General features: G+C 36.3%; 1 protein-coding gene across 1 annotated transcript; it reads left to right on the top strand.

The window, feature by feature from the left end:
* Positions 1-3,055: 3,055 nt before the first annotated feature.
* Positions 3,056-14,243, top strand: LOC111401772. The gene is made up of 10 exons (XM_023029661.1): positions 3,056-3,273; positions 6,452-7,079; positions 7,272-9,760; positions 9,844-9,965; positions 10,040-11,600; positions 11,939-12,195; positions 12,357-12,405; positions 12,520-12,764; positions 12,895-13,002; positions 13,752-14,243. Exons 2-10 carry the CDS (start codon positions 6,890-6,892, stop codon positions 13,861-13,863), a joined length of 5,133 nt encoding a protein of 1,710 aa, XP_022885429.1. The 5' UTR covers positions 3,056-3,273; positions 6,452-6,889; the 3' UTR covers positions 13,864-14,243.
* Positions 14,244-14,436: the final 193 nt, after the last annotated feature.

Here is a 14,436-nt window from a genome sequence, read left to right on the forward strand (position 1 = left end):
CCCCTCTTGTTGCCATAATTTTAAGAACGAGGGGAGAGGCTGTCATTCCTCGAGTCGGACAAGAGTCACCCAAAAAAAAAAAAAAAAAAAACCAATCTTTTCAAGTGTTGAAAGGGTAAATTACGTATGGAGCCTAAATTTTTAGAAATATTTAGGTCACTAAGAGTCTGTTTGAGCCCCATTATATTCTAATAATGCATTTTTGAATGGTAAATGATAGCAATGTTTGGTTAAAATATAAAGAAAAATTTTAAATTTACGTGTAATATTATTTTACTAAAAAATATGTGGTTAAAAAGAGAAAAAAGAAAAATATATTTTAAAAAGAATGAGTACCAAACAAGGACTAAACTTTAATTTATCTTAGATTTCAATTCAGTTTCAATCTTCAGTTAATTCATTTAGTTTCAAATTTCAACAATTCATCTTCCAAACTGGTTAATTGGCAGCAACGGATCTTCCACGTGATTGTTATAAATATCTCAACTTATCACTACGTTCCAACATTAAACTGTCAAAACGAAAAAAACATGTCTTTTTACTATTTTTTTTTAAAGGCACTGTCATAATCAACATTTAATAATCTTCACTTTCAAAATTCCACAACGATTAACTGTAATATTAATTACAGCGTAAACACCATTAAGTAATTTTCATTTATTTGGAAGACATTAGATGACAGAGTACTAAATTTTGGAACTAAATTGAAATTTAATTATCCAATTAAGATATATTAATGTTTAATAATTTAACTGAGATTTCTCAGTAATTGCAAATGAAATTTACCCCCTTACCCCCCTTGGGCCTCTTGAGAGTTTTTTTCACCCATTTTGATAGATTTTTTGCGGCACAATTTATGAGGGGTTGGAAAAATTGGTATTTATTAGTTTTTCGGGGCACCGATTTTAGGTGGTTTTTAAACTGCACAAAATTAATATAGTATAATTTTGACTGTTTCTCTCAATTCACCAAATTAATGGATTTTGTTTATTTTTCGCATCCACTATAAAATAACTATTTACCATCGACATATTTTGTTTCAAAACTAACCTGTAAATAAAAATTCATTTTCTAAAAAAAATTATAAGTAAAAATTACTTTATAATTAAAAAATTATTTATAAGTAAAAAATTACTTATAAGATAAAAATTATGTTTGTATAAAATTTATTTATAAAGTAAAAATACTACTAACAAGATAAATTCCCTTAAAATATAAAAAGTTTATTATAAGTTAAAAATATTCACTTATATGTAAAATTTATTTAAAAGTGCAAAATGCACTTGTAATTACAAATTTTATTTATAAATGAAAAATATTAATTTAAAATTTTCAGTAAATATTTAAATTTTTGAATTAAATATTAACTTACACTTAAAAAATTTTAATAATATATAAAAATATCACTTATAAATAAACAATTATGAATTGAAAAAATTAACTAAGGGATATATGTGTAATTTATTGATCTAAATAATTTTCAGCGAAAATTGCCAAACATGGATTGTGCTCCTGTTTGCTGTTTGGGGCTCATTTTCAGGTAATAATTAGAAATTTTTGGATCGTTACCTGCCTTGACGGGCCTATCTGTGAGTATGATAGTCAAAAAAATACGGTTGATTTGATTGGCAAAAGTTGAATAATGCATTTATTAATTAAATATATTTAGATCACAGATCTATACAAATTGGTTACAAATTAATAATTTAATTAGTCACTTATTATTTATTGATCACAAATCATAAATTTTATGTCACAAATTATTTTACGATCATAATTCAAAAATTTTATAGATCATAGTTTATTCATCGATCACAAATTAAAAAAGTTATAAGTCACGATTTATTTATTGGTTCGAATTCACAAATATTATAAATCACAACTTATTATACATTTAAATTTATCAAATTATCGGTCACAAATTAACAATTTTTTAGGTAATATATTATTTACTTGTCACAATTTATATTTTTTATTGATCACATATTGTTTATTGATCACAAATTAACCAATTTAATGATCACAATCAACAAAATAATTTGTCACCACCACCGATACTTACGACCACCATCTCACCACTACTTCCAACACAAACACCACTACCGCCACCAACACTGCCGTTGCCAAAACCACCACCACCATTGCACCCACAGCAACATAGCCACACACACACCTGACACCACCACAGTCGCCAAAACTACCACCTCCTCCTCTCGACAACATCACCACGATCGTCACAACCACGGATCGGGACTATTATAGTCGCGTCACCAAACCACCAACACCCAAACCTAATTTCTCCAAGGTTGCATTTGCTGTAGTTGCATTGACTGAGATGCCGCACCGCCTGGAACATGGAGATAACGCCGTCACTACCACCACTACCACCCAAATGTAATTTTTCCAAGGCGCTGCAGCCGCATCAACCGAGATGGCACATCGCCTAGAACATGAAGATAACACTTTCAATCACTTGCCTCGACTCTGGTCAAGGTGTTGTCACAACAACAGCGTCGACAGCACCGGTGTTGTTGCGAGCGATGTGGGACGCATGGCTTCTTCGCGAAGCATTGTAGCACCGCCAACCACGTACACACCTCCAAAGTGTGTCTCACCAGAGAAAAGCCAAACTTGTTGTGGTGGTGGGTCACTAATCTGATTTGCAGCGATGGTGTGGAGAAGGGAGATAAGAGAGTGAAGAGAGAAGGGGGTTTTGGAAACGGTATTGGGATGAATTGGGATTAATTAATTTACACACACACACACATATATATATATACTGATAAAATGTTTGATTTTTGAAATAGTAAACTTCACATGTGATTTATGAAATGGGAGGAAACGGAAAACAAATTTCATAGAAAAAAATTGCCATCAAACATGGTAAAAGTGGGAAAGTGGAATTCATTTTTCATTTTCTATCGAAATCATGGCATATCGGAAACTTCCACATGAAAAATATGTTTTAAGAGAAAATGTCACAATCTCACTCACCAATCAAACTTAGCCGAAGCCGGTTCGGGAGTCTCGAGCCTTCGACTCTGCACCCGAACCCAACTCCGCCCCCACTCCAACAGTTCGTTGAAAATTTCCCCCACTTTTATCTTTTTTCACGGCAAAGACACCTAATTTTCTTCCTCCATTATCTCTCCTACCACTCTCTCTCTCGGTAAAAATCTTTCCCGTTTGCCGATTCAAAACTCTAAGGTCAATAACGCACGATCGAAATTTTTCAGCTCATTTTTCTATTTTTATTCGCATCTCGATGTTCACGTAAGTCCCTTTTTCCCCTTATCGCAAACCCTATCTTTTCTCTGTGCTCGCCCATGTATTTCTGTGTAAATATGTGCGTCAGATAGTTTGATCGTGTTCTCTGATGTACAAATTCTATAAGGTTGGTTAGGCTTGCGGGATTCGAGGTGTTTACTACGTGTATTTTGATATTCTCAGCTTGTTTTTATGTTCCGGTTTGAACTGCAGAGTCAATCTGTGGTTTGTAAATTTTGCGATCTTTGTTTTTTAGGATTATTTATTTATGTCAAGTTTGGTGAATATTATCTGACTACATGTATGTTGTATGTGCGTACTGTAAATATGGACTGTGTGTCTATATGCATATAGGTGATCTCAGTGGTGTCGACTGGATGGGAATATATTGGCTTTGTCACACATTCTGGGACTTCTCCTCGGATTGATATTCTTGGCTTCCTAACCCCTTTTCTTTCAATCATTGATTTTTAACTTGGTCTGTTCATAACGAAATTTGTGAAAGTTACAACTTTTTGGTTGAACATGATGGCTAAAATTTTGTTAAGTGGTGAATGAAATGCTTAAAAACATACTGTGTCATCTTATAAGAAATTGCAGGTTTGGGAGGAGGTTACGAAATGTATGAAACTTCATATTAGTAAACAAAATGGTAGACCACTTTGTAACTGGTTAACATGTGAAGTGTTTAATGTAGATATAATTGCAACTACTATTGGGTGAAATTGGCCTTCTAGATGATCCAAGAAATAAAAAATGTGTCTTCCTATCATTTGACATATTTTACTTTAATGGAACTATGGGGAGTGGTTAGTTAATGCTCTTTATTAGAGTTTTTTGATCTCGAGAGCAATTACTCTGAGCAGTAGGTCGATTGAGGTATTTGGACGTGAATGATAGTTTCTTTAGGTCTATACAAGATATGCCGCAACTACCTAAGCCATTGTTCCTTAATTTATCCTCAATCAGTGTCACTTCAATGACTTATATTCTCATTTTTATCTTATCTGTTTTAATTTGACCTTTTGTTTTACTATGTTCACCATGGTGACCTTTAAAAATTTGAGCCAGTGCTATGCTCGCAAATTATGTTTTAATAAAATACAATGGAGTTCATATTAAATCCACCCTAGTACTCCCCCTAACCTTAAATTCTTAACTGCATCATGTGCATCTGTCAGTATTCTTTTTAGTCTCTCTTTCTCTCATGACTTTATGAAATGGTTAGTAGCTCTAAACATACCCCCAACCTCAAGCCTAACACTTGGCCTATTATCTCTCAGTTTCGCATATTCCCACCTTTTCTTTTCTCTGTTCTAGGCTTGTAGCCACTGGACTTTTCAATAAAAAAGTTGTTCTGAACATTTTACTTTACTAACGCTTTAATTTTTGGTATTGGTGGTGCTGATGGTGATATTCAGAACATCAGAAAGGTTAGGTCTAGGGAGGTTTAGTTTAGAAGGCCTGTATATCCATTTATTGCTTTAATTTTTTATCGGGCTCCTAAATTATGAGGGTAAGAGAATATAGTTTTAGTCTGAATAAGGAGAAATAAGTTCATGTTTGAATGTGATATTTTATGGTTTAAATAGGTCTTGGTAGTTATCAGGTGGATAAGCACGTAATAGGTGTGATATTGAGTAGGTTTTTCTGGTGTTTTAAACCTAAAACCAGACCAATTGCATGTTTTTCTGGTTGAACAGGCCGTTCCACTCCAGATCTTGGCAACATTGGATTAAATTAGTTGTGACTTCAGCAATTTATTTTTAGGATAAAATTGGCAATAGTGATGTCACGTTTGCAATTTCGACTGATGACCGTTTGGTGACCTGCAACTTAACTTCAAATCTCAGGATACTTCCTGCTGTACTTTTTGAATATTTTCGTAATATGTGCACAGTGTAGCTGTTGCTACTCTGAAGTTTTTGAAATAATTTGGCACTCTGACAGTGATCAATGCCTATCTAACCTAGCCATGACAACTATAAAGTATATATTCATTTCTATGAAGTAATTTAGCACGGTGACCCTGATCATATGCTCTCTATGACCAAGAAAATAGTTAATGCAAACATTCAGGCAGAAAAAATTGGCGGACAGTGTATAAATATAAATTTTAAACTGAAAATTTTATTTTTTATTGCTATTAGAACTCCTTTGATTACGTTGTATATGGAAACAAATCAATATTGGAGCATATTTGTTTTGTCACCTACAATTCATTTATGATTTTATATTAAAAAAATGAATAAAATGAAGGATAATCAAGAATTTTTATGCCAATTTGGTCCCATAGACAATTCAAACATTAAAGTCAATATTGTGAAATTTGTTACAGCATTCAAAATTAAGATACGTTGAAAATATAATTGGTATTAAAGAAGTAAAAATCTGAATTCAAATAAATAATTGATAGTAAATAAGAAAAAGCGGAAACAAGGATTTTAAGCGTTCAGTATTTCTTCAGGAAATTAGTTCTCGCACCACCCAACTCTTTTTTACATTGGATCATATATGAAAACTTCCCTATTTATTTATTTATTTTTAATTTTTTCATTTCGAGACTCCACTAGATCATTGTATGGGTCACTTTTTTCTAATTGGAGATGAAAGCAACATAGTTAATTTTGTAGCTTCAGCTTGGAGCTTCTCCCCCTCCAAATAAATGTAGGTTTTGCCTCCAAGTCATTCACTCACTAATAGACACAAACATTGACGTGCTTTCGTTGTGCACATATATGTATTTATGTTGTTTATCTATGCAGATTCTTGGGTCAAAATGGAGCACTTGGAGAATAGTGCGTAGTGCTTGCAGTTGTCTAAACATGTATAAATTGATAATACACTTCCTGTGTATTATCCGTGATTAATAAAATATTTGATTGCCTATCCAAAAAAGAAAAAAAAAGGTTGTCTAATCATAGACTTGGGGACATTATGGCTGGGAAATGTTGACTTCTCTTTTAAAATGATTGATAGCCTACTGTTGCATCTTTTTATTATATAACCAATAGTCATTATACCGATTACAGATATTACTCTTTATTTTAGCTTCATTCAGTATATTTGGCCCTTGTTTATAACCTTTATTTTGGCATTTTAAAGTGTTTTAATTTTTTCTACAGTGCTATATTAATTAAATATTTCCGATCCATCTGACATCCTTTTTCTCATTTTCATGCAGACACCCGTTCAGAATTTGATTTTCCATTGCTGTCCTGAATGACACAATTCTAATTTAATAGTACAAATTGATTGGAGAGTAGATTTGGAAGAAACAAATTGATTTGAAGTGATATGATTACACACCTTGACATCTGGGCCCACAGCTGCTATAGAAAACATTGGTTTATGATAAAATAAAGGATATCAAACAAGGGTTTAGTTTTTATTGACTGTCTCTACTGTTCTTATTCAGGGAAAGGTGTACGGGGTTGGCTCTTAGTTTTAAGAGAATTATGATGTTTTCAATAAGTTCTATTTGCTTGTCAAAAATAACTAGTTTATGACATTGTATGCATGTACCAGTGCGCAAGAAATTCGAAATTTAGGTAGTCGATCCTATATTTGTCAGTTTCGTGTACCAATGCGCAAAAGCTGAAATTTTGGGTGTCAACCATCTATGCCTGGCAATGAACTCGGAGATGGTGTCCACAATTTCTTTGCACAAGACAACTTGTCACAGGAACAGCATCATTCACAAATTGTAGAAGGGAATCGGCCTGTGCTAAACAACAATTTCTGGGTTGGCAGCCAGAGAAAATTTGATTTATCACATTCTGATTCAAAAAATTATGGTTCACATATCTCAGGTAACTGGCTGTTTGAGAGACAAGTTCAAATATTTTGTTATATTTCTGTAGATTAGTTTGTTTCTTTTTACTTTTCCTCTCAATGAAAGAAAAGCATTTACATAATTTTTTTTGTCACCTGTCATTGATTCCCGTAATTTGATCCTTGTATAATTACTTTTCTGATATGTTATCTTATGTTTCCTTGGGCAGGTAGAGGTATAGGACAGGGCAATTATGCCCTTCACGCTTCACATGGCTCGAATTTCGATCAAACTACTGCGAGGCCTAGTTTTGCTAAAAGTCAGTACCAAAGCGAACAGCCAAATTTGAATGTCTATACGTACGAAAATCGGGTTCACCAGACGAAGGTTATTGAAGCTAACTCTGTGACAGTGGATGCCGATTCTGATCAGCATCTTCTAACTGCCTCGAGAGGCCTATCTATCCATGAATTCCAGAAAGGGAGCGGCCTTGAACATCAAGCAAAAACTTCATTGAGCTCAGAAGCAATATCTCCCTTAAGTTTTGATCTTTTTGGTGGTCAGCAGCCGATGAGTTTTCAGCAATCAAGCATGCTGCGATCTTTGCAACATCAACAATCTGGGATTAACGACATGCAGCAAGTGCAACAAGAAGCCTTTATCAAGAAAATGCAAGAGCTTCAAAGACAGCAGCAACTAGATCTAAAGCAAAGGAATTTGTTTAATCAGATTTCCCCCTTTGCTAAACAGGCATCTGGTAGCCAGTCCTCTCTTAACAATGACACTCCAAATTCTGAAGCATCACATTATGCATGGATGGTCGACCATGGTAATGCAAACTGGCTGCATCATGCCTCCAGTGGACTTGCTTTTAATCCGAATCTTGGTCAGACACGACGCTTAGCGGATTTGGTGCCTCAACAGGTTGATCAATCTCTTTATGGAGTTCCTGTTTCTAGTTCAAGGGGTGTAGCTGTAAACCAATATTCACAGATGGGAAAGGATAGATCTCCTATGATGCAAATGTCGACCAATAGTAATTCTCTTCCAGGACAATATACTGGTTTGCAAGATCAGATTAGTGTACAGGGCAGGGCATTGATATCTGGACAGAGATTTCAGAATGAAAAGATTGGACATACTTCTAGTCAAGCTTTAAGTACTGGGATAAATATGGAGATCCTCCAACAAGTGAATCCCATGCAAAGAAACACACCTCAGCAGGACTTCTGGGGGAGGCAAGAGCTCTCTGTTCCACAGGAAGCCTCAACTGAAAAACCAACAAAGCAAGTTGCTTCGTCTCGGAATGATGGTGCCCTGGATCCCATGGAAGAAAAGATTTTGTTTGGTTCAGATGATAATGTGTGGGCTGCCTTGGGCAAGAGCAATAATATGAGTGACGAAACTGTTAATTTATTTGATAGTGGTGGGTTATTGGATGGGGTTCCCTCTCTTCAAAGTGGTAGTTGGAGCGCTCTTATGCAGTCAGCTGCTGCAGAAACTTCTAGCAGTGATATGGGGTTGCAGGATGAGTGGAGTGGTCTAATTTATAACAATGCTGAGGTCCCTTCAGGAAACAAGCACCCTTCTATGTACAATAACCATGGGAAACAAGAGGTATCTTTGGTGGGTGACAATGTGCGACTGCCTTCAACTATGAGTTCTGGATCTGCTGCTCCTTGTGATGCCACCAATACTAACAACCAATACCAGAATTTTATGGGATTCAATCATTTTGGACCCAAGTTTCAAGGTGGACCTCGTCAAAGACTGCAGCCTGAGAAGTCTCAAAGGCCTGTTTCCTTGGAGGAAGAAGGCAAGTGGTCGGGTAGCAGTTCACTACAAAGAGTTGCTGAAGGGAGTCAGATGTATAGGAATGCCTCACAACCTTCTCTTGATGTAGAGAAAAATGCTAAGAGCATTTCTACTCCTTTGGTCCATGAGCACAGTGGAGCTGGACAACTGCCAAACAATTGTAATAATTCATCAGCTCTCTCTTATGGTGGAGATCGGGTGGTAAATGACCGTGAGATTGGAAACTTGTCACAAAATTCTCAAAGCAATCCAATAAAGGCGATACATGAAGCAGCGGATTATAGACGTTCTTCATGGACGTTAAATTCTGCTCCAAGTTCAACTGTTGAATTGGGTAGTCCTCAAGTAAATAAAGGAGGTTGGAGTTTGAATGATGCTGCTTTAGTACCTAACTCAGTAACCACAAGGGTTGATGAAGAAACCAGTCCATTTGTTCAAAATAATTATTTATTTCAACAACAGAAGAATGCCAACTCTTTGGTTAAATCCCCAGGGGGTGACGGCTTGGGGAGAATGCTGCACCAGGTTAACGAAGGCAATAAGGAGGAAATTGCAAGACATGAGACGAAGAATTATGATCTGATGGATAATTCTAATGACAGCCGTCAGTCTAACTTATCTCAGCACACTTCTGCTGGTTTCATGGGACGTGGGATGTCAGATGCTAGTGATTCACAATCTCTGGCCCCAGGGAAACAAAAGTCAATCACTGAGCCTGGCCATAAAGCTTCTGGTACTCACAAGTTCCAGTATCATCCCATGGGAAACCTGGATGAGGATATCGAACCTTCCTATGGTTTCAAGCAACCTACCCATGTACAGCGAATGTCCTCACAAAATAACGACTTTGAGCTGTCAAAGTTTCTGGGTCAGGTTCCAAAGAATTCTATAGTAGTGGAAAAGGTGAGTTGTAACTATATATAACATATATGAATAAACACCTGTCGCCGATAAGTCCAAAACTCTTCATACTTTTTAAATTACAGGGGCAGTCTTCTGATCTTCAAATAGACGGTAAAAACCCTGATGAGGGGCCATCCCTTGAGAACCAGTCTGGCTATGGCAGATCAGTTGATACACACACATCAAACAAGGCTTCTCCATCAAGGTAGTTCATTATTCATGTATGTTTGTGGAATTTTTGCAGCATTAGCTTTTCTTTGACTTTTTTATTCTATCCAGTCAAAACATGCTGGATCTTCTTCACAAGGTGGATCAATCGAGGGATCAAGGTATTGTGAGGCACTTTGATTCTTCAAATGGTAGTGGACCATCTCAACTGCCTGAAGCAGAAAACTGGGATGGGCTAGTTGGCCGCCTTCAAAATACTCAATCTTCTGTCTCTCCAGGTTTTGGATTACAACTTGGTCCCCCATCTCAACGCATTCATAAACCTGACCGTTTGTTGTCTTCTCAGAATGCTCAACATGCTTTTGACTCTTTGCATTTTAGTCGTACTGCTGGAGAAATTGGAGAGAAGGACCAGAATATGGCTTCAACACCCTCGGTTCAATCTTTTCCTCTTTCTAATGAACAATCCCTGGTTGAATTTGAAAATAACAAATCTGGATCTCCGAGACAATATGGAACTGAAGCCTCTCTGTATAAGATACCTGCAAATTTTTCTTCTGCTCTCAATTCCAGTTTTCCCTATCCAGGAAGTCATTTTCAAAATCAACAGATAACTAGGACACAAGGACAGAGATCTCAACCTATTGATTTGTCGTCAAAGAATAATGCTTCACAGTCTATCCTAAAAGGGTCTGCGGAGGCCTTTTCACCTGATGTATCTGGCAGTGTTGCACATGATAATTTGGCTTCATTGGAGGGTATGTCACAACGAACTGGCACTAATGATCCACGAGAAAGAGGGAAAGCTGCGATGATGTCAGCCAATGATCACGTGCCGGCTTCTCAGCCTTTTTCCAGGTCTGACATTTTTCAACATGGTGCTGCTGCACAACTGCTGCGTAATATGTGGGCCAATGTTCCTACAAACAAAAATACTTTGGGTGCTCCGTATCACACGGTGTCATCAAATTTTTTTCAGTCTCCCCTGCCAAATATTGTGGAATCAAGCACTTCCATCCCACTGGCTCAAGGTGATCATGATGTGAGAAAAGAAAGGAATTTCCCATCTGAGTTTGGTGCAATTCCTACAAACTCCCGATGTGTCAGTGGGGAAGAGGAAACGTTGAAAGAACGTTTTAATCAACAACTTGGAAAATCTGCCTCCATCAACCATCTGTCTGATGATTCTCCTGCAAATTCTGCTTCAACACAAAAGGATATTGAAGCCTTTGGTCAATCTTTGAAGCCAAATAGTTTCTCTCATCAAAATTTCTCCTTGCTAAATCAAAAGCGGGCCATGAAGGATGCGGAGACTGATCCAAACAATAGGGTCTCAAAGAAAATAAAAGGACCAGATAATGGTCTGACTGTTCATCAAGTAGCTTTGAACACAAGGCAGTCAAATGAACACGGTACTTTTCTTGTAGATTCATTAGGTTCTAGTACTACAGTTTCTTCTGGAGATGGAGGGATTCTAAGCTTTTCCAAGCCAGCTGACTTTTTGGAAAGTAACATATCTTCTCAACATGGAAATATAGCTACAAAACTTGGTTTTGGTCCAGATGTTTCACAAAGCAACTATCTTAGTGATACTAGAGTTGAGCAACCTCATGTTAGTCCTCAGACGGCTCCATCCTGGTTTAATCAGTATGGAACTTTTAAAAATGGGCAAATGCCACACACAGTCACCTCTTTCAGAACTGCAGAACCATCTTTTCCTCTTTCAAAATCTTCCGGTAATTTTCATGCACTTAGTCTGATGGAGCACGGAACTACCGATGCTGTTAATACATGTCAAGTTGGTCGCATCTTTAATTCTGCACCCACATCAGTAGCAACTGGGCCCAATAAGCAGAAGAATGATACTTCTAAACTTCACCCTTGGCACAAAGAAATATCACAGGGTTCACAGAACCTTCAGATTCACAGGTGGTTATGACAAATATTTTTTTTCTGTGTTATCCTCTTCTAATGATTTTTCTGTTACTCTCTCCTGTTCTTATTGGGCAAATGCCACACACAGTCACCTCTTTCAGAACTGCAGAACCATCTTTTCCTCTTTCAAAATCTTCCGGTAATTTTCATGCACTTAGTCTGATGGAGCACGGAACTACCAATGCTGTTAATACATGTCAAGTTGGTCGCATCTTTAATTCTGCACCCACATCAGTAGCAACTGGGCCCAATAAGCAGAAGAATGATACTTCTAAACTTCACCCTTGGCACAAAGAAATATCACAGGGTTCACAGAACCTTCAGATTCACAGGTGGTTATGACAAATATTTTTTTTTCTGTGTTATCCTCTTCCAATGATTTTTCTGTTACTCTCTCCTGTTCTTAGGAAGAATGTGATTCTTGTGGCGTTCAAATATCTCTCTAATCCACTTAACATTTTGCTTCTAATGTCATGAATTTTACTGTTTTCAGCTTAGCAGCAGTAGAATGGGCAAAAGCAGCAAATTGTCTAACTGAAAAGGTATATTGGGATTGCTAACTGTGCTCTTCCTTGTTCATATACTCAATTGTTTTATTTTTTTATTTTTATTTTTGTTGGGTTTGCTATGTTCATTGTCTTCTTATCTGGGGTTAGGTTGAAGATGATGTTGAATTCATTGAAGATGGACCACCTATTCATAGATCAAAAAGAAGGCTGGTCATGACAACACAGCTTATGCAGCGGCTGTTTCGCCCTCCATCCGCTGCAGTTTTCTCTGCTGATGCCAGTTTAAATTATGATAGTGTGGCTTACTCTGTCTCTAGAATGGCACTAGGTGATGCGTGCAGTGCAGTTTCTTGCTCAATTAATTCAAATATGGCTTGTAATGGAATAAACTTGTAAGAGCTACTCAATATTTGTTGAAATTGTTTTATCATGTCAAGGATTTGATCTTTTGGAATTTGTAGTAGTTGCATACGATTATTTTTCAGTTTTGATGACAATCTCAATAAATAAATTATGTTGTAGGCTTGCTGCTGAGGGCACGCCATCAAGCAAGAATGGCGATAAGCATTTTGCAGAAGTTATTGAAGAATTGATGGGTAGAATGAAGAAGCTAGAAAATGAATTCTTGAGGTACATATTTTCATCTTTATCTTGATCATTTGTTCCAACTATGATGGGGCTTATAACTGTGTGATTTCATCCAATTTTCAAATTGTTTATTAGATCTTAGCCCCTGTTTGACAACCATTATAATGAGAAATTTGGATAAAATGTATTTTGGAATAGTAGTTTTTGGGAGAATGTGTGGTTAAAAAAGAAGGAAAAGTTTTTGATTTATGAGTACTATTATTTTATCCAAGAATATGTGGTTGAAAAGAAGAGAGAAACGTCTATTAAAATTTTAAAGGGAATCAAACAAGTGCTTAGTTTTGCTTGTGAGCCATGGAAGTAGGAACTATTGATTGAGTGGAAAAGGAGGATCAATGTACCAACTGTAGATAAGTACAGGATAAGGCTTTGTTGAGTTGAGATAATCCATGTAAGTAGCAAAATATCATTACATAAATTATATCTAGAGGGTAAAAGTTAATTGGATATTGTAGTCAGCCTTCAGTCCTTGGGTGTAGGATATGTGAAAATGAGTCATTGAAATTATGGAACTGCAACCCTGCTTCTGTACTATGCTTGTTCTAGATGTCATATATTTCAATGTTCGCCTTGTTAAGAAACTCAAGCACTCTTAAATTCTGAGATGAAGTTTTTCTAATTTTTCATTCCTGGTTTTATTTTAGTACATGTATTGAGGCAAATGAATATGCATGCCCTTTGAGTTATACTATAAAACTTAATATAGTCATTCCTTCTACATTAAAATGCAGATGCCTGCCTTTTGATTTTCTGCTAGAATCTCAGGGTAATTGCCCTATATCTTTCAAAGAAACTGGAGATAGATGTCTGAAGAATGAGACTGCCCTGTCTTGTTTATATTGAAAGTAGCTTAAAGGGCATCTTCCTAGAGCGTGTAGAGATACAGGATTTGCATTTAGATCTGAGAATCCACTCAGTGCTAGTAGGATTCCACCTACATTGGCTTGTAGATTTGTAGAACTTCAATTGGGCAGTCTTTGGTTAGCAAGAAATGGTTCCAGTGGAAAGAAAATGAAGTTAGGAACTGAATTGGAAATGACTACAGAATGGAATCTGGATTTGCCATTCGATGTCTGGATTGATATATTATTTGGAAGATTATTTGATACAAAATTTTTGGCAATTGACATTTTTTCTTTTAATTCTGCACGTCGAACATGTCTTATTAACTTGTGGAAATAAAGTGAGTGTAAGAGGCTGGATAAGAAGCACGGTCACGGACATGGACAAGTCTCTTTATGTAATTTTCTGAAAAAGAAGGACACGGACATGTTTGGGATACATTTACTTAAATTCTTTAAAATTTAATAAAATCAATGCTTTTTCGAGTTTTGATTTTTTTAAGTGAAATCTTTTAACTCGGATGAGTGGCTATTTATTATATTAGAACAGCTTCAAGTTGAACTAGTATAAAAC

The sequence above is a fragment of the Olea europaea genome, chromosome 10 (genome assembly GCF_002742605.1).
Source record: "Olea europaea var. sylvestris chromosome 10, O_europaea_v1, whole genome shotgun sequence".
In the NCBI taxonomy this organism is placed as follows: Eukaryota; Viridiplantae; Streptophyta; class Magnoliopsida; order Lamiales; family Oleaceae; genus Olea; species Olea europaea.